The 20,504-nt window shown below is 46.1% G+C and overlaps 1 protein-coding gene across 3 annotated transcripts; it reads right to left on the reverse strand.

The window, feature by feature from the left end:
* Positions 1-219: 219 nt before the first annotated feature.
* On the reverse strand, positions 220-19,769 carry net1 (neuroepithelial cell transforming 1). 3 transcript variants are annotated; one of them, XM_077005139.1, is made up of 11 exons: positions 19,521-19,769; positions 15,430-15,496; positions 11,243-11,302; positions 4,072-4,347; positions 3,554-3,616; positions 3,306-3,402; positions 3,094-3,170; positions 2,744-3,001; positions 2,469-2,639; positions 2,160-2,346; positions 220-2,001 (listed from the first exon to the last, which is right to left on the reverse strand). In XM_077005139.1, the coding sequence occupies exons 1-11, from the start codon at positions 19,646-19,648 to the stop codon at positions 1,589-1,591; spliced, it is 1,797 nt and encodes a 598-aa protein (XP_076861254.1). In that variant the 5' UTR covers positions 19,649-19,769; the 3' UTR covers positions 220-1,588. The 3 variants fall into 3 exon arrangements, with proteins under 3 accessions (XP_076861254.1, XP_076861255.1, XP_076861256.1); XM_077005140.1 differs by lacking the exon at positions 19,521-19,769 and adding an exon at positions 15,793-15,851; XM_077005141.1 differs by lacking the exons at positions 11,243-11,302; positions 15,430-15,496; positions 19,521-19,769 and adding an exon at positions 6,953-7,256.
* Between the last annotated feature and the right edge of the window lie 735 nt (positions 19,770-20,504).

Below are 20,504 nucleotides of genomic sequence, written 5' to 3' on the forward strand. Positions count from 1 at the left end.
TGACACGGAATCCCTGAGCCTCATCAGTTGAGCCTCATCATACTCAGCGGAGAACCAACAACTTACGTTCGCCACCCCCCCCCCCCCCCCCCTTCGACAACTTACGTTCGACACCCCGCCCCCCGTTCGACAACTTACACACAGTGTCCTGGTTTTCCCAAACAAAAATATGGTCACCCTAATATATATTGTATACACAAAGTGAAAAGACAAACTCAGTTTTCAGATGCAACTCTTACATTGACCTTTATTGTTCATTTAATTAGTGTTCTTCTTTTTACATCATACATTTACAAGCCCACTGCAACCTTCAAACCTGAACAAGTCTTTCTCTTCTGTACAAACTAATTTGATGCTGTTCTGACATCCGTTCTACCTTCTGCAACTTTCTATCAACATGCTTATCTTTCTTTAATAACGACCACTGGCTTTTCACCAGTGCACCCAGCATACGTGCCTCATTCAAAACGACAAAAACCCAGCAACTAATCAGGCTGCTGGTACATTTGTAAGCCTGGCACAGAAGCCATGGGTTCCTCTTAACACAGTATGACTCTAGGTTCTTGTCAATTCATCTACTAACATATCTCAAGCCCTCATACAACATGCAAGTTTCTGCTCAGCGATCAGAGACAGAGGGGTTACGGTGAACACCTCTGCTTAGGCAAGTATGTACACAACACAGTCCAGCCTGCCTGTACAGGCAGGATTCAACAAGTAAAGCCCCATGCAAGATGCTACACTGAAAAATAATTCATCTCTTGTTTTGGGTGGGAAGTTAGCTTTCTTAACAAAAAGCCAACATGGCTCAGTTTCAATTTTACATGAGTAAAATTCTATACCACATACTGATCTGTGGACAGTGTCAATTACAGCGAGGTGGCTGATTTCTTTTGGGTTTTGAAGAGGAAAAAATAGATCCTATTGGATCATTACCATAAAATAATTATTTGACCATTATAGGTCATATATAATCAAAGTGGTCAGGCTGATGAATGTTGGATAGGAATGTTGGAAGAACTAAGACTCGTCCAGTGGAGCTGGGAGCGAGACGTCTCCACTGGACGTTTCGGAGTTGTGATTGTTCCTAGTGTGTCTTCCCCTTTTTTGCCTCTCTTGTATATCTTACATTTTCCAGATGAAAGCAAAACAGTGCTGTTTCAATGAAAAAGAGCTACAGTAAATTTTTTTGATTGGCGTATATATAAAAAAGTAAAGTAAAATTAATTACAAACAAAATCAATAATAAAATAGCACAATACCAAACCAACAGTAAACAGGGTAGGCATGCAATCATTTGCTCAAACTCACAACAGTCACTGAGTGTGCGTGTGTGTGTGCGTTGGTGAGAGAAACGCCTTGTAACCAATCCACTGAGATCTGCATGGTCCACCTCAGCAATACTGCATCTCTCTGGTATGGATTAGTTTCCCTGTGGGACGGGTTGGAGTTGGGAGTAATATAGCTGCCATTTAGGACAGTAACACAAAACACTGCTGCATACAGGTCCCACACATAAATACAAGCCCACTGGATGAGGCCTCTTTGCCTCCCTGCAGGGGGTGCAGTCCGGGGAGAATCGAGTTCTCTACACCATGGTCTCTTTCCTCTTGCCTAAGGAGCACAGTACACGCTTGTCCTTTTTGGATTTACGAGTCGAGGTGGAAGAGGAAGACGAGGAGGAGGAGGTGGAGGAGGTGGTGGAGGAGGTAGACAGGGTGGAGGTGATGGAGGGAGTGGGGCTTGGGGGGTGGTCGGTCTGGGGCGACCCGGGAGCAGAGTCGGGGCTTTGTGGGTGGTTCTCGTCGGTCTCCTCCATGTGGATGATGGCGGAGGCGTCGGTGGGTGGAGGAGTGGGGGCGGGAGCCTCGCTCTGGCTGTCGGATACGGCAGTGCGCAGGCAGTTGAGCCACTGCTGCTTGTGGAAGACATCGTTGACCTGCAGCGTGTGCGACTGGCCCTGCGCCGCGTCCTGGAAGCGCACACGGAAGATGTTCTTGGCTGCGAGAGAATCGGGAGAGAAAGCAGACGGTGTTAAAAAGCTTCAAAAATAAAGACACTGGAAAAATGAACTCTCACACACACACACACACACACCTCCTCCCCTCTGAGTGGTGTGGTAAGAGGTCAGGCTCTGTGAGCGGGGAGTCCAGTCTTACCTCGGTCGGCGTTGCTGAACGCTCCCCTGAAGGAGCCGCCCATGCGCACGTCGCCGTCCTGCAGGTCCTCCACTGCCAGGTCCTGTACAGGGATGGGCTGCCGGTACACCTGGAAACAGGTGCGCTCGTTGCGAGTTACGGGCCTCGTCAGGACCAGGACCTCGGTGAACAGGAACACGTGCAGCTTCTGCCGGGCAGAAAAGACGGTGAGGCGCTAAAGACCACTGGAGGAACGGTGTAAACACGGAGAACTCTGCCCTTCGCCCCCACAACACCACAACACCGCCCTGCGTCGAACGCGCAGCTTACCGTGCCGCTCTTGTTGCGTAGCTCGCCGTGACACAGCAGGCTCTTGCACTGCTCTATGCGTGGGTCTCTCTGCCTGTCGTCCAAATACTCGAGCTTATCGATGTAGTACTGGCACTCGGACTCCCCTTTCTTCATGTTAATATCCGACAGCACGCCCTGAATGATGCTCACCTGCAAACACACGCGCACATTCAAAAACTCACCCCCCTTGCACAACATTCATCATGTCCTGTGTTCATTATGTTCTGTGTTTCCCTCCCTCTGCTTCTACTCACAGCTTGCTCCAGGCTGCCGGTGTCCGGGTGCTCGGCCGGCGTGTGTCTGAGGATCTCTCGGAGCAGGAGCGGGTATTTGACCAGGCGGGAGCGGGGGATGTCCAGGAAGCTCCACAGGTCCAGCTTCCTACTGAATGGCGACTCCAGGCAGCGCTGCAGGAAGTCCTGGACCCGTGGGTCCTGCTTCTTCTGGTCCAACAGGGCCTTGGCTGCCAGCTGGTTACTGCAGTACGCCCGGTAGGCGTTCAGCCTGGGCAGCTGGAGGAGGAGGGAGGAGAGAAGTCAGATAAACATCACAGCTCTACTACAAACGTGATGGGAGGATGGTGAGTGAGCCCGCCAACACTTACCCAGTTGACCACGATTTGGCCGATCTCTCCCACCGTACCATCAGGACCTGTAGCTTTGGCCAGCTGGGCCAACAGATCTAAAAGGAAATTGAGAGGGGACAGTAGGCATTAGGGACCCGTGATGTGTCCGACACGCATACACACCCACCCACGCGGAGTGGTGGTGTATTCAAATATCTGCTAAATACCATAAATGTAAATGTTATACTGACCTTCGTGGAGTGGGATGTAAGCGTCTAGATCTCCGAAGATGGCTGTGAGCTCCACTTCGGACATGATCGACAGTTTCAGCATTGGGTCGTGGTATGCCTGTGAACAGAGAGTCCATCCTTTAGATCTCAACAGTCCACTGCAATGTTCCTCAAACAAGTCAAACACTCAGGCAGTAGGAGAGCACAGCCACGTACACAACCTGTTTGCGTTCTTAATTTCACAAGTGCTAGTCATAATGAGTACCAACCTTGCGGGCGAGCTGGAGGTCCTCAATCAGGTCCTGTTCTCCTCGAGACAGCTCAAAGATTGCCTGCATACATATGAACAAAACTATGTGTTATTTTGAGATCAGTTATAAAAAGATTAACAACCTTAAAAACACAGTTTCAGGACATGCCTCTGTTAAATCAGTTTGAGTGAACCCCCACCTCCCCCTGACTGTCTCTCTCTGCTACAACGTCTGGCCTGGGAGGGCAGAGCAATGAGTCATACCAGCAAGCCCCTGTAAACTGAGAGCGTCTGGCCCCAGACATGAAAAACTCAATCCTCCATTCCACTCGTCTGAGCCAGAGTACGCACCAAATAAACACAGCTAGCCCCAGAAGAAGCAAGGGAGGGAGACAGAGAGGAGGAACAGGAGAACTTCCAAGCCCGCCGGGTTTAATAAGTCTGATTCAGGACAGTCAGGCTGGGAGGTGAAAGGGGGGTTAGGGATTTACTCGTCTGGGCGGCTCTGCTCGGGGCGGCGTGGACTGCTACACTCACCTCCTGCCTCTTGATCTCCTTGGTGGAGAAGGTTCCCTTCTGGTGCACGTCCAGGGTCTCGGACCACAGCGTGCTGTTGCGACGTTTCGGCGGGGTGGGTGCCGCCGCCTTGCTGCAGGCCTTCTGCTGGACCACACTCGGGGACCGCCCGTCGCCCCGGAACGACGCCTGCAGGGTCTGGCCGAAGCGGCGGACGGCCCCATTCTTCACGGGGGAGATGAGATTCGCCAGCGAGGTGACTCGGCCGAGGGGCCGAACGCGCTTGGTACTGGGTTCCTGAAGAACAAGGAGGGGGGGGCAAAATGAGAAATGGGTTAATCAAGTTCCGCACCCGGTTACATGACCACAAGTGGATTATTTTTTACTTCATTAACTGTTTCTTATGACACAATCAAGAGTGGGGCTCGGAAATTAAGGACGCAGCCTGAAGGCTGATTAAGAAGGTCGCTGCGTGACCGGTCACAGGACACACTTTCCCTCCAGACCGCACGGCTTTGCGGCTCAGAGGACTTTAGTCAGGGGGTGTGAGCGCGAGCCGTAGGGGTGGATTTGAGGTCAGACTGGCTGGCGTTTCCTGAGCTGCAAGCAGCAGACGAGGTCCCCCGAAGCCAGCAGCTGTCGGGCACATCACGTGAGGACGACCCAGCCGCGCGTTGGGGGGAGGGGAGGCAGCACAAAGGCCCCTTTCTGACTTCAACTCCGGAGATCTGGGGTTCTGCAGGCATCCGTGGAATGCGCAGGACTCCTCTCTCAGCTGTTCCATGTGCACGCAACACTCAGTGAAGTGGTGTGAGTTCAGGAAAGAGCGAAACTAACTCGCCGCTGTATTGTTTAAGTCACTGTAAACAGAGACTGGGCTCCATAGATGATATACGAGTGTTGGGCGCGCGCGCACGCGTGTGCGTGTGTGTGTGTGGGGACACCAGTGAGTCAGGAGGTGGGAGAGACCCAGGTCTGGTAAACAAGGAGCACTTAACTCCCCCCATCTCTACACTGCCTGTCCATCTTCACTCCGTCTCTCCCCTGTAATCCTGCAGTGAGGTGGATGTCCTCGTGTTGGGGCAGGCCCTTTAGGCCTTATCGCGTGAGATGGAGAACACCTGAACCTCTCAGCAGAGGGTGTGGGGGTCGGCTTTACAGCCCCAAACCCATAACACACCTGGGACTGGAGCCAACCTCAACAAATCAGAGCGTGCTGGGGGGCGGGGGGTTTGGGGAATCAAAGCGAAGCAGACCTGAAGAAGTGATTTCACACTACCAGTCCCAGCAGGATTACTTACACTGTAACCACAGTCCTAACACACTCCAGGGCTTGAAGGGAGGGGAGAGAGAGGGGGGGGGGCCTTTAAAGTCCAATGTGGCAGAGAGATGGCCATGTGTATACTCTGAAATTGACTATTCATTTTGGCCACTTGGCTTGCTGTCTAGAGCAGTATGAGAGACTGTGTCCAGCTTGTCTCGGTCAGACTGATGAACAGTCCCACTCTTCAGGCTCAGAGCAGCACAAACAGCTGCAGATCCACTAGTTTACATTACACAGAGCCGTGACTGAGGTCCACCTGCATTTGGCGGTACAGTGACCACAAGACAGAGTCAGAGCTCTAACGGATCTGGCAGACAGACCACCACTACACTCTGCTGTGTAGAGCGAACACATTTGAACCTTTCCCACTGGCGGTCCCCCCCCCGTCCCCCCCCCCCCCCCCCAAAAAAAACCACTCATAATAAAAACAACAAAACAGTCATGAAAAAAGATCATAAAGTAAACATTAACATCATCTCAAATGAGGTATTAAATTAAGGCTGGGAGTGGGATTTGAAGCCCGAGTCAATTAAAATTAAGATGATGAAGATTATTACAAACTGATGAGATCAGCAGCCTTAAATAAACCTTGGCAAGGTTTCAGCCACCGATTGCGTTTTTCCTGTCATTTTAGTCTGCCCTGTAATAACAAAATGGCCACTCTCACTCAACTGTATATTATCTTGTGGAAAGAGCACCAAACAGGCAAACCCGATGGGCTGATAGGAACAACTATTTCTGGCTCTGCTGTCTAAAAAAAAAAAAAAAAGTTAATGCCGCCGTTGTTGAGACTGGTGGTGAAGGGGTGGGCAATCATCTGTGTTCCTGTCTAGTCCCCTGCCGGCAGAGTGCAGACCAGACAGAATGTTCAAAAGTTCTCCTCAAAAAGAGGGTTATCCTTCACAAACCACCGCGTAATTAAAAACAAACAAAAAAAGGCAAAGAAAGAACACATTCACATTCTTTTTGACTTCTCATTGAGAACTTGATTTTTGTCTCGCTACTTCCGAATCAAGGGAGCTGAAACCACAGAAGGGAAGCGGTTCTCCGAGCAGAGAAGCTCCAGATCCTCTTTCCTCGCAGTGCCACCGCGCTTCTCCACACACGGGCCGCGAGCCGCCACATTTGCTCAGGGACGCCGAGCTGCTGGAACGCTTTAGGCTTAGTGTGTGTGCTCACACTGCGCCCCCCCCCCCCCCGAGCCCCCAGTCCACAGCTGACCTGCCTCAGGTGCTGTTCAAGTTAGACACAGGAGAGCGTCTAAACAGCAACAGCAACGCTCTATGGCATCTCATAACTAACCAGTCAGAATAACCGAAAACTGGGACCACAGGTAAAAGACCTTTGTCCTCCTTTGGGTGAACACAGACACACGCACGTACGCCTTAAAGAAACACACTTGTACAGCACTTATGCTTCCCAATGAACGGTACTCAGATAAGACTGGGCAAGGCTTTGATTCAGCAGATAACACCATGTAGCGAAACAGTGTTGTGTAAATCAGGAAATGGGGAAGAAAAAAAAATCCACAAACCAGCTGAAGTTGTATGAGGTCAGCTTTAACTTTCTTAAACTCACCTCAAGTTCTTTGCAAGCCTGGTTATGGTAGTCTATCTTCTGTAGAGTCCGTTTGATAGGCACCACACCAGGTTCATCGTAAGCCACCATTTCTTTCAATAAAATCCACTGGTGTGTTTCTGCTGTTTCCAAGATTTAGAAATAATCCACTTATCCACAAAAAAGCTCTAGGATGGGGTCCAAAAAAAAAAGTCTCTGACCCCTTAAATTTACTTTGTCCGCCTGAGCGGTACTGTCTGACTTCCACACATAGGCACGCTCACATTCAGCATGCTCCGACAACCTCCAACTTTGTTCTGTGGACGTGGGAGGAACCCAACAGTCATATAGATATTCTAGGAAGGAAGGGACTAAATTATAAACCCCGCCCAGAGGTGGGATTAAGCAAAACGGTCCAAAATGGGCAGGAGTTTAGCTGAGAAACCCCAAGACTCACTTCTGTCTAATATACACACAGGAATTAAAATACTGAGCAGGAATTTAATAAAAGATTATGTCTGGCGGTTCACTGAGTAATTCAGACAAAACAAGTTTGGTTCATAAAGCTTAAGTGATTGATGTTAAAATACTGCATTTTAGGTTGAGCTCTGATAAAATTCAGACCAGTTTTACATCATTTAAAAATATTTAAAAACACTTCTGCTCAATAAGAGATTTTACATCTCCACACCCTCTAATACACATAGAGGGCAAACTAAATTGACCGGTATCATTCAAATTAACACAACTGTTGTGGAACCTTTTTAAGCAATTCACTGTTGGGACAAAAAAAAACTCAACAGGTTCTACAACCCTGAAAAACAAATAGCAAGTCAGTTTTTCCATTTTGCCCTGACTGCTGAACTGCTGATACACAAAAAAGGTGATGGTTGCTGTAGAAGAGTGAAAGTGGGGCTCATCAGAGGGGGAGACAGAAATGGGGACAGTGGTTTCTGCCAGGAGAAGGTGCAAAGGGCAGATGTATGTTTACTCAAATTTGCCTAATGAAGGAGAGAGTCGTTATCACTCTAATCTGGCAGGGGACGGGGAGTGATGATACAAATACCAATCAAAGATTGTATGGGTAAGGCTTGACAGACACACACACACACACACACACACACACACTCACACTACTCAACCCACACCCCCCCACCAAACACACACCCACCTCTCTCTCTGGTCTCTGTGTACTGATTAAAGGAGAGGGGAGTCTGGTCCGAAGGTAACAATAGGTTTCACAGTACAGAAGTCAGAAACCAAATGGGGCCACAAAAAAAAAAACTTTTAACAAAAAAAAAAAAAAAAAAAAAAAAAAAAAACCACACACCTCTCTCGATCTAGACTCACACACACAATAATAGTGCACAACTGGTTCGTCTACATTTGTATGGAGGACAAAAATGACCCCACTGCAAGCTGGGACAACCCAGCCTAAACGTCCGGAGGCCATTTACTGCAGCCTTCCCACACAGCAAGAAACAGGAATCTCAGCTGTGCAAATGGACGGGTGCACTGTGTATGTACATGCATGCTAGGTGTAAAACGGTGTAAATAAGGCTTGGCAGTGTGCTCTGAGCAAATGGGGAGGATGGTGGCTTGGTGACTCTCTGCTCACCCCGCTGTGTCAATAGTGAAGTGTGAGAGTCCGCGCCATGGGGGGGGGGGCCTTTCCTCCCTCACCCCCCAAGAATCCAGCTGCCTGCTCTCACTCATTAAAACTTCCACTCGATCGTTTCTCATTAGGTGCCTGGTTCAAATGAGGCCGACTACAAGAGGAGTCGGTCAGAGAGCAGTATGGCCCCCGCGCTTCACTCTTCACAGGGAAGGGCCGTACGTTATTGTCCCGTCTCTTCTGACGGAGGGGCGTGGCGGCCATCTTGCCCGGCAGACGTGGCTGGACCTGCCCCGCTCCGTCAGCTCTGGGTGCCTCCTGCAGGCTAACACCCAGACACCTGGAACAGCTGGAAAAATGGCTGTGAAACAACCATGACGACCCTGCACACCTCCCAAAACAAAACGCACCCACCCACACGCGCGACTGAGTCACCGCGCTCTCGCCTGCCTGGCCCGGGATGAGCCATTGGTTAGCGAGCTGAACATCCCTTCCAGATTATATAAGGGTCTTCGCCTTAACCTGAGATACCGCTGCCGGTGATGCCACAGCTGACGTGCCACATCCGAGCTCTCTGCTGCCCCCTGCTGTTGGACGACCAGACGGCCTTCTGACAGCACTGCTACTTTTTTTTTGACGAAGCCTCTACCCCCAAATGACGACAATGGAGGATATGCAAACTTCTCCAGAAAATGACATGAATTATTATATAAATATCATAATGAAACAAATAATATGGGTATTGCATAATTACGGTCCACTTCCGCACACTAAACATATAGAAAATAAGGAGAAATGATCCTTCTACAATGATGACTGAATCATGAAGTAGGATGATCCACTTCCAGATAAATCGTGCTTCTGAGCGGGTGAGATTCTCATAAGCTTACTTTTATGAGTAGATGGGAAGGGGGAGCAGTGTCCGTGTTGCATTTTAAATTCTGGAAGTTAGAACACGCTAAACGCACCCCGTAAGTGAGAAGATGCGTGCGGCGTGAAGTGACGAACCTCATGACGTGGTTCACTATACAGACGTTACATCGAGTGGAGAGGTAGTTCTAAATGAAGTTTGACATTCACCCAATCACACAAAGCTAATGTTGCTACAACAGCACACTGGCTTGTCTTGCTATGTTGTTTGGCAGCCTAATTCAAATTAGTAACCACAATTAACAATGACACTTTAACACAGACACCGTGCATTATGTGGAAACCTTATTAATTTGTAAAGCTGGTGAACACATGGAATTCACCAGAATGTGAACTATTTAGCACATCTGGGCCTTATATTTTTTCTTCTACTAGAAACATAAAAATAAATGTCTGCTAACACGCATAACCATCCCTTTGTCCAGGTTTGAAACATGTGCAGTTGCATGAGTGTGGAGGATGTTTGAAATCGGGTATAACCAGGTTTTTAAAGAATTATCACTCATCACAATTTGCATTAGCAATAAAAATGAGCTTACTCATTCTTACAGCCCCTCAACATTAGACAGCAGGAGGTAATACTAGCATAGTGGAGGAAACACCTGAAGATGCCCTTACTCCAGCAAAAACAAGTGTGTTTAGTTACGTCTTAGCAAGAATATGGTCCCCAGAATCCCAAGTGGGTTAAGTATTCACACAGTTACATTTGTGCACAAAGTCACACTTCAAATTACTTGTACCTCACAGTGGTACTGCTAGGGGTCCTATGGCCTATATATGCATGTTTAACTGTTTAGCGTATATGTTTAGTGTTTATTTTTTTTAGGTGACTATGCAATCAACAGGCTATGCTGATGCTTGTGCTGTATTTGTTTACATTTTAAAAGGTCATTTACATTTTCATGTGGGCCAAGGAGTGTTTTGGGGTGGGCGGCAAGTTGCTACAGGTTGAGACTTAGTGGTCATTACGTGGCGATTGAATGAACATTGCTCTGAACTGATATGTTTAATCTAGCCCACACTAGATCACTAGAAGACAAAACAGAGTTGTTCAAAGAAACTAAAACGTGTGAGGGAGGAATAAGGACTTGGTCTCAGATTACATCTACAGTTAATAACAATCAAAACACTACAAAGAATGTAGAAGCTCAAAATCTTTTCATCACAGTGTACTGAAAACGCTGTCTCAGTTTAACCATGCGAGAACAACAAAACAAAAAGTTTTCTTTGTACCGTTGTCTGCCTGAGTGATTAATCTGGGTGTGCTGACAACAGCCAATTCCAAAACTGTCACAATAGTTACCGTTGCTATAACTAAGAAAAGGAAACTCTCACCTACCCACACCAGTGTACTGGGATGTACTGGGTGGGAGGACCTTCCTCAGAAGGTGCATACATGACGCATTTCAAAATGTTCTAAAGCAAAAGAACATTTTGGGAAGTATTGCTTCACATTATTGTGTATGTTTCACTTTCTTGTTGAGATGATCTTAAGGCAGAACTCAAGTTATTAAGAAAGGACTCAAAGCAGCGCTCAATCTATATTTGTCTTTACAGTCCAGCATGTTCCTGGGAAACTTGATCTTTTCCCCCCTCCTTGTTGACAAATTTTCATGGGAAGCCAGAATAAGGCAGAATACTCTTGATTTATGTTGTTTGTGTCCAGTACACACACTAGGCACTTTGAGCCAAAACATTTGGTTCAGGGTTAAGTATTCTTATTCCCTTTGCCTTTGGGTTAGCCCCGCCCCTCCTGTTCCACTCACCTTGAAGTCAAAGCTGCACAGACTGACTGCGTCATCATCTTTATCTCGACGCTTCCGTTTCTGTGGAAAGATGCACAAGGTCATTGCTGTTGCATCAAATAATTAAGACATACAGTGGAACTATTTTCCCTCAGGTCTGCTTAGAGAACCCAAGCATTACTGCATTACCCGTCAAAACATTTCTGGACAACCATGCTTCAAGGAACAAAGCGGATGGGACTACAGTCCTTACTCAATCTCTCTGTTTTTTTGTTTGCCGTCTCTGTGTCAGTGGCCCGAAGACTGGGCGTCTCCTCAATGCCCCAAAGGAGGGCCCATCATCGTCATCAGGAAGAGAATCACTAACGCCGGGAGGTTTCAGCGTCTAAGTGAGTTAATGTATGTGTGCGACGGTGCGAGTATGTCTGCACTGAGACTCGGCAGGTTAAAAGTGCAGATTGGTTCACTACACAAAGTCACTACACAAGACTGGTAACGCAAGACTGGCCAGGATGGTTTAAAGTGGGGGCCCAATTACAGCTTTTACACATTTACAAAGCTGACAAAACCTCATCCTCAGCTTCTGAAGAAAAACAAGAGGAGGAGAAGAGCTCCATCCCACCATATTTGCCTAAGGGCCAAAAACTCGATCTTAGCCATTTGTGAGCTAAGTGGTCTTGTGGCACTTCATTAACACGAAGCCCCTTGAGAAGAGAGCTAGCAGACTGCAGCCAAGACAGGTCTGTCAAGGACAGAGGCAGTGATTAGCACTTCTCAAAGTAAAAGGTTCAGGCCTTTATAAATATATCTTAAAAGGTGTAGGCTTTTCAAATATGCTACAATGCAAGTATTTATAATTTCAGAAAAGAAAATTAGGTTAAATGATCCTCCCTAAATATTCAAGTAAGAGAGTGGGACAGAACATTATTGATATTGAAACCACTCCACTCTTGCTTTCCTGTCTTTATTTGTTCTGAGGCCCATTTACTGTTAATTGGACTATAAAAGGGTAGATGAGATGAAAGATAATCCCATTTTGATGCAAATGCTTAGCTGATAGTTATAAGTTGGAATACAAATAAGCAAAGGTACACAAGTAGAAACTGTGTGTGAGAGAATGTGTTTCTGAGAGAGAGAGAGAGAGAGAGAGAGAGAGAGAGAGAGCTAAGACTATTCAGAGAACATCATTAATCTCTAAAATCATCTCTGATAAGGTGAATGATATATTCACTGTAAACACACATTCTAACACTACTAAGATCAAGGGGACTGTACAACTTTACCCACCCCAACCCTAATGAACCCCAAAAATGATGATGATAGAAACCAATTTCAGAAGTTTAAAAACACTAGCAGGACCTAAATGACCTGTTTGGGAGGAGCACACCTCCACCCCTACCTCCACCCCCACCCCACCGGACTGCTCCCTCATTCTGTGTTAGTGCCATGGTCTGGCAGGTTCAAATGGAAACACAGGGGCTTCTGCGGCCTGAATACACAACACGCCCAATGGACACTTTCACAGGAATGGCTGCACAGAGAAGATATTAGACATTTTCCCCATGATGGACGATTGAAGTGTTTGTTTCTATCTCAACTTTCCACACAGCTGAGCTTGATATGAAATTGGCACATTGGGAGTTGGCAGTTCTGAGCACATGGCTTTATTTATGTTATCTAGGGACACTAGAATTAACCGTGCTCAATACCCTGTCCAAAAATAATAAATGTCAACATTTGCCTTGCCTTACTTTGGGAAAGGGTACAGAAATAATCTAGTATGCCTGGTCGCTTTCTCATTAAGCCCAAAATACTAAGGGTATGCCCAGTTAACAGCACAAACATAGCCTGCTGATGAAAACAGTGCTGCATCATACATGGAGCTGAAAGTTTCCAACAATATGCTTTGAAAATCAAGAAGCTCATCTGTGTTAAAAACAGACAGTGCTGGCAAATCCTCGTGTAATTACCCCCATACCCAAGACTGAAGCTTCAAGTGCTGTTTGGCACAGGTCAAGAACACCAACACGTTCTCTCAACATTACAGAAGCTCAAAGCCCATCTCCCTGTGTGAGGACATCGGCGAGTACGCCAGCTAACCGAACCACCATCCTAATCTGCCTTAACTCAGCCTGAGGAGATGGCACCCACATCAAAGCCTCGGTCATTCACACTTGAAGAGATTGCTTAGATGACATAAAAGGTGGAGCCCAAGGTGGAGGAGAAGGCTACACGCCCATCTTTTACCTCTACAAGGTTTTGACGGTGAAATAATGAAGCTCCAATTGGAAGTTTAATGAGTCCCATGTGATGAGCTAAAGTGTATAGGCGTTCTCGAGTCCTCCATTTCAAAGCAATCATTTTGGCACAGGATGAAGCAGCCCCCACCTCTTCCCCTCCTGCCCTCGTTCTCCTCAGATGAATGATGGATAGAGTTTCACTTAGCCTTTATAAACTATGGAATGTCCAGAGTTTCTTTATTGCCTTTCTAATCTAGCCTTCTGCTCTCTGGTATTAATCAGAAACCAGTTTACCTTTACTTCAAATGGCACTTAACTGATCCAGGTGGAATGGGAGCTATGTTAATTCTATTATGCTGCAGAGAAGAGAAGGAGGATTGTGGGAAAAGTCCAACAGAGAATCAGCTCTTTATCTAGATCAGCTGGGCCAGAGTCACGCAACGGCACTAGAGCTCATATGAAAGGATTAGTCTGGCCTGCTGATGTCATCACTCTGGGACAGAACTACTGTCTGGTGAAAAACTAAACCTTATGTAAAGGCAACAGAGGAAGAAAAAAACCTGTTTTTAGTTTCATTTTTGGGTTAATTCTAACCTGACTTGCAAAGACTATAAAATACAGATACATTTTCACCATTTTATACTTCTGCATATAATGCAACATGTGATGTTTGGTCTAAGAAAGCTACTCTCTGGGTGAGGGTGGTCTTACATTTGTCGCAATGCTGGCCAATCAGGGTCGTATGTGTGTGTGTATGTATGTATGTATGTATGTATGTGTGTGTGTGTGTGTGGTTGCAGGACTAACAACTCCTCCACATGCATTCAGCTGTCCAGTGATGTGAGTGTGGCTGGTCACATATGTCTTGCAGCAAGCATGTGTTAACACTCACTCTACCAAGCTGGAAGCTACAGCGTGATAGAGGGAGACGCAAATGGCAAAAACATAGTGGATTTGGCAACAACAGAATACAGCAAGGGCCTTCACCAGGAAACCACAGTCTTACTATTCCCTAATGTGTCTCTGACAGAAGATTTTAACAACGTTAGACAGATACAGACACTGTTATGATACAGTTCAGTCTCAAAGTAGCCCTTTCTGGTTTTTATCATAGTTATAAGCACAGCTAAAAGTTGTCTTTGTGTTTAAAATACCTAATGCAGTAATCCTCTTACTTTTCAACTTGAGCTGCTGTCTTGTGATTTGCCTGCCTAACCTGTTAGTGTAAAATAAAACAAATCATTGCTTGTTCCTTTTGTCCAGCTCACAAGCCAAATGCATACAAGCCACCGTTGGCACCAGCTGGTGAGGAAACAAAAGCAGCGTGTTTTGTCACTTGCTACCGCTCCACATCATAACAAATGTAGATCACAGTCCAAACTATAACAGCAGAGAGAGGGAGATCAAAGCACCCATGAAGAACAGTTCTGTTAATGGGCAATAATTTACAGCCCTTTTGCAACATTAGGCCTTAAATGAAAACTTGAAACTTATTAAGGCACTACACAAAAAATACCATCTCCAACTCAACAACTGCGAAATAATATCTATGCCTACACATTCATGAACAGAAAACAGGTATGTTTAGACAAACCAAGGAATAAAGCATTAAATCTTGAAGCTACAGCTAAGCTAATCCTGATATACTACATATGCACAAGCAGGCACATACACACACCAGGATCTTGTTTATGTCACTTGAGAGGAAGAGGAAGTTTTGACAGGTACTCTTTGCACAAAATCTCAAACACGCACGCACTGAGGGCCTCTTGCTTTTGTCCATAGTGGGGAAAGGGGCATGGGGTCATTTTACAAACACGTGAGACGTCCTGCACTTTAATCCTCCACCAAGGTCTTGTGCATAAATAGCTGAAGTGCATGATGTAGTCCCGTAATTCCTATTCTTAGACTCTTACTACAGTGCATTTGAATGTGAACAAGAGAAAGGACATAAAACGATGAACTCACCAAGCTGAAGTCCCACTGGGGACCAGGTGTTCGAAATGTGAAGGAACTTCCTCGTCTCAAAGAAGGCCTACAGAGGGGACAAGGGGAGAATGCGTTAGTCGTTAAAGCTCAAAACAATTACTCGCATAAGATAAAACGATGAATACCAACTGAAACAATACGAATACGAATTCAAAGGGTTATCTGTGCTATTTCCAAACTGAAAGTACTTCCACTATAACCGAGACCAACACAACCTGTCTGGCGCGTCCACGTCTGCTTTTCTCTGCCACCAACCCGAATTACGACCCCAACCTTGCAGCACAGATTCGATCACCCAGCCAGAATGCTGGGTCCCCCGACACATGCTGTGGGCATACGTACCATACGCCAAGCCTGGTGCAGCGCTGCTTCCCCGGACGATGCATGTTCAGCACAAAGGCAGAGAGAGAGAGAGAGAAGACAGACGAGACTCACCAGAGACAGTGAGCTCTAAAGTACTAACCCTTACATCAAGGCCCGTCTCAAACCTTTATCTTCACTTTTGTGCCCTTATATCTGGACCGTTTGCCAGAGCCAGTGCACTGCCTCCCGTCCCGGCCCCTCTCTCTCTCTGCTTTTAGAGCCCCACAAAAGCATTGTGCTGCTCTCTTTATGTGAGAGCCGCTAACAACTGTGCCTGTGGGGTCATGTTTACACAGATAACAAGAGTCCTTTTTCAGAAACACAGGTGAGGCCTCCCGCCAGTGCACAGAAATATTCTCGCATTCATCAGCTTATCTGCAATGTGAAGATGACAGGGATGAACGTATCGCTCAAAGTCCAACAAACTGAGTGACTGATTAGATCCTGGGGGGCGGGGGTCATGGCAAAACTTCATAAATAGTATACAACTTTTAATAAAGCATTCATGCTTTTGAACACGTAGGAGGTGAAAAAAAAATCTAAACCTTTTATTCTTCAGGGTGTTTGTGGAGGAGACACGTCCCACTACCCTCACGGCAGCGGGGAGGGTTTGTGAGCCTCTCACCCATGTCCATCTTTTTTATTCTGGGTTCGAGTGCCGGAGGTGCTTGGGCCCCCGTGGGCCTGTAGGCTGTGTGTGCGGTCAGCTGCCCTCACCCTCCACCACGCTCATCAGCCCCCAGGGAATGTGTGCAGGTGGCATGGGGAGAATCGCAGGAATGCCCAGCATTTTGAGTGGTGTGCGAGTACATAGCCTACACGCATACGCTTGGGAGGAGATCATTTGCACAAGAAACAGAGCCTGCTGCAGCACCCGGTCAGTTTCACATCTCCACCACCACACTTGTCTTTTTATAATACCTTATTTTTCATGATTTAGTAAATACGTAATATTACATTTTTCCAACGCTGTAAGACATAATGAAGGCACTTCACTCAGAAAGATCAAATGCAAGCCCACAAGATGACGCTTCAAGATCCCGCAGCACAAACAGGGGACTTGTGTACTGTGAAATGCCTGCATCATGATGAGCTTTTGGGTTTAATTCCCCCCACACACAAAAACAACGCTTGAATACAGTGATTCTGCCACAAAGTGTGTGTGTGTGTGTGGGGAGGCAGTGAGCTATGATACGAGACATCTGAGAACTGGAGAACAGGTGGGATGTGCAGGATGATGGGTAAGGAGCTTTGTTTTACAGTTCCACATGGAGCGGGATCACTGTGGGTGGTCTACAGTAATACTAACGTGAAGAAAGGCCAGGTCAGATGAAACCTCTCACACAAAACCTCAGCACCATCTCATCAATCCCCGAGATGGAATGCAACTTGCTGAACCTTGTTTCTATGAAAAGGTGCAATCGCATGTGGCTAAGAGGGGCGTGATCTAAGGATCATGTTAACATAGAATAATTTACTCTGAGGTAATGTTGACCAATCTGAACGCATCGGCCATCTGCCAAAAAGACAATGATACAGGTAAGAGTACTCAAAATATTCAATGGTAAAGGGGATTATAGCTGTGAGGAATGTAAACTTGACGTCAGAATTCTGCCATCTTGTCACACTGACCAGCATTTAAACCTCGGTTTTGTGTGTGTGCATGTGTGATGTGGACCCATTTGGTGTTCATGAGCAAATGCTCAAGTCTTCCCAGGAAACTAGATTGACACTGGTATGAGAGGCATGGACTGTGTGAAGGAGCAGCACCACTGACACACCCAGGTGCGTACATCAGACCCTCATACCATAGCCACGGACCTTTCCTCACACACACACACAAACCTACAAGCTGCCACAAGATCCAGAAACAGTTAAAGAGTGAGCTGTGTGATCAACAATGCCTGTGTAACACGAGATAGCGCCAATAACACCGCTCTCTTTATTACTCTTTTGAACAGCCTCAGGTTTGTCAGAGAGCTCAGAGTGTGAGAATGCTTCCTTCTCTGCCTTCTAAGTATGCTTGTGCTTATGTCAATGACGACATCAGTGTTATAGTGATATGACTGTGATGTAATGCACGTTAAGGATGGAATAAAAAACCTTCTCAGTGGAGTGAAACTACAATCTAATTGACATTTGTCGTAAGGTGACGGAGAGAATTTGGTAATGCTGACAAAAAATAAAACACCAGCAAAGTCTTTGGGTTTATTTCCCAAACTTACATATGATCATGTATAAATGTTCAGTTCTATACTTTTATATGAACAACAGTGTCTACTAAATGTAGTAGATGTAAATTTCTGTCCACCAAAACAAACAAATCAGGTCCCCACAGTTCCCCAGAAAGCACTGCATCAGCAATCACCAACATCTGTCAGTGAAAAACCTCCACCATGTATCTGAGGGCAGAATAATCAGTTCCTGACAGCCCAGAGGACAAGCAGATTCTGCTGATTAGTATACCCGAGTGGGGCCCTTAGTCAAGAGAATTATTGATGGCTGTGGGAATAATGCATTTTTACTCTTTATTCTGATTAGTGAGGTTTTGTTTCGTACCTGTAATAGACCAGAAGCATTTACAAGAAAAGCACAAGTTTTACATAATAAATCCAACTCAGTGTTGTTTTTCCTGTGAGATCTAATGGTTTATGAATTTACATTTCAAAAGTCTGAAATATTAGCCAGCACTATAAATATCTCGGCTTACATTGGAACCCTCTTGTGCTCTCTGAGGCCCTTAAGGGCCTATTGGAGACTTGCTAAAAGGTTTTGGCTTGTATTATGCTGGCTTTTTATTTAAAAATATAAATCATGAGAACCTCAAACTTGCTAGAATATTGCAATTCCTTCAGACTGGAGATGAATTAAATTATTGCTGTATAAGATCTGGTCAATTTTCATGTCATTAATCATTAGTTCACAAAAACAAGATAGCACTTCCAGCGAATAAACCTTTCAAGAAAGTTTTCTTTGTAGTAGGTCATTGTGTTCTAGTAATATGAGGATATGATTTTATTGCCAACTTTACAAAAAATGTATTTTCTTTTAACCGATTTCGCTGGCAAAACACCTGCAAAAGACGTTGAGGGTTTAGAAGGCGCAAAGGAAACGAAGCAGTTCACCCACATGAACACAGCGCCATCGTGTGGCGACAAAACAAAATGACATTGTTTACTCCACATAAACCTGTTACGTGTGGCCAAAAATCACTCCTGTCGATTATCCATGTCGTCTCTTAAAAGCTTAATTAGTTAAAGCAGGTTTAATTGGGCTTAATTAGTTAAAGCAGGTTTAACTGTGCTTTATCTTATTGGAGAAGGCGCGTTTCTCATGGAGTGCATGTACCGTCGTACATCGTCTTAGAGAAGGGCGCCTGTCAAACGCCGTAAATGTACGTTAGCGTCTCTAAACACGCTTAAGGAGTGTTGAAACAACTTATACCTTGACATAAGCCATTAAGTTAATTTAAAAAGGTTACATTAATCCCCCAAACTTTAATTTTAGTGCATGTGAGCTACCGCGTCCCTGCGGATACAGACGGTTGGCCGCCATCTTACATCACCGGCTGTACCAGCTCACGTCTGCGTCTAGTCCTGCCGGTATCTGCACGGAGCGCCGTTAAAACGTGCGGTATCCGCGTGTTTTCGCGCACTTTTCATCATCGTAACGTGGCGAAGGTCGCCGGCCCGCCGTGGTCCGCTCACCGTGTCGCGGCGGTGCTGCTCCCGGGCGGCGACTCGGCGACCGAGACGCGGCGCTTCGTACAGCGGCCCGTCCTGTCCGCCCTCCCGCTCGCAGACTCCGGACATCCCTGTTCATCCGCGTCCTCCATCTGAAGGCGTTTGGCCGAGACTGGTGGCTGCAGTGTAAACAAAGGGGCCGTAGAGCGTTTTGTTCTAGGCGGCTAACGTGCCAGCGATGGTAATCAAATGTTAATATTTAGGAAATGGAGAAAAAAAACAATATGGGGAAGTGAAGAGAGTCAAGCGGACAAGGACGAGTTTGAATATGGCGGAAACTTGAACCGGGACCAATAGGAAACGCAGTATGTCATGGTTGCTAGGATACGCATGAGCATGGGCGGGGTTTCTTAAAGTCGCACCGTGACGCGGTCAGTGTGCGTGGTTGTACAACAGTGTGTGCGTTATTATCTGTGTACTAAATGTTTGTTTGAGGTGATAGGACACGCCCTCTGGACGTTTGAATAAAGCTGTACAAAGGCTATCGAAAGGTTGTACAAAAACCGTGGTACTGCCACGTTCTGGTTCTTAATGCTAGTTAAAATCAAGTGACTTACATGTGGTTAGTTGCTTTAATTCTGTAAAGTGACAGTTATGCGCTAGGAGGCCTTAAGTATTTTCTTGTATTTTGCTATGAATCGTACAGGTTGCTTGTGTCACGGAGAAAGACGATTAAACATAGCTATGTAAATGTCCAGATGTCTGTATGTGCCTACCTGTCATCATAAAATCAAATGATCCTTGTGTCATTCTACCCCATATCCTAAATTGTTCTAAAAGCATCCCATTTTTTTACCATAAAATCTCCAAGAACAGAACATATTTTACATTCTTAGGGATGCTGCCTGTTACCAAACACATCTAAATGCTTTATAACTGAAACTCAGTTTATCAGTGTGGTACTTTCCTTTCTAGTTGCTGTAGTCTAATGAACAAAACCCCCTTAGT

The sequence above is a fragment of the Brachyhypopomus gauderio genome, chromosome 5 (assembly GCF_052324685.1).
Source record: "Brachyhypopomus gauderio isolate BG-103 chromosome 5, BGAUD_0.2, whole genome shotgun sequence".
In the NCBI taxonomy this organism is placed as follows: domain Eukaryota; kingdom Metazoa; phylum Chordata; class Actinopteri; order Gymnotiformes; family Hypopomidae; genus Brachyhypopomus; species Brachyhypopomus gauderio.

Excerpts from the sequence above, each read along its gene's own strand:
- net1 (XM_077005139.1), bottom strand. The coding sequence starts at position 19,648 with ATGGAGGACGCGGATGAACAGGGATGTCCGGAGTCTGCGAGCGGGAGG. Across the intron at positions 3,403-3,553 it reads ACCTCCAGCTCGCCCGCAAG|GCATACCACGACCCAATGCT; the intron begins GTTGGTACTCAT and ends CTCTGTTCACAG. Across the intron at positions 2,640-2,743 it reads CCGGCAGCCTGGAGCAAGCT|GTGAGCATCATTCAGGGCGT; the intron begins GTGAGTAGAAGC and ends GTGTGTTTGCAG.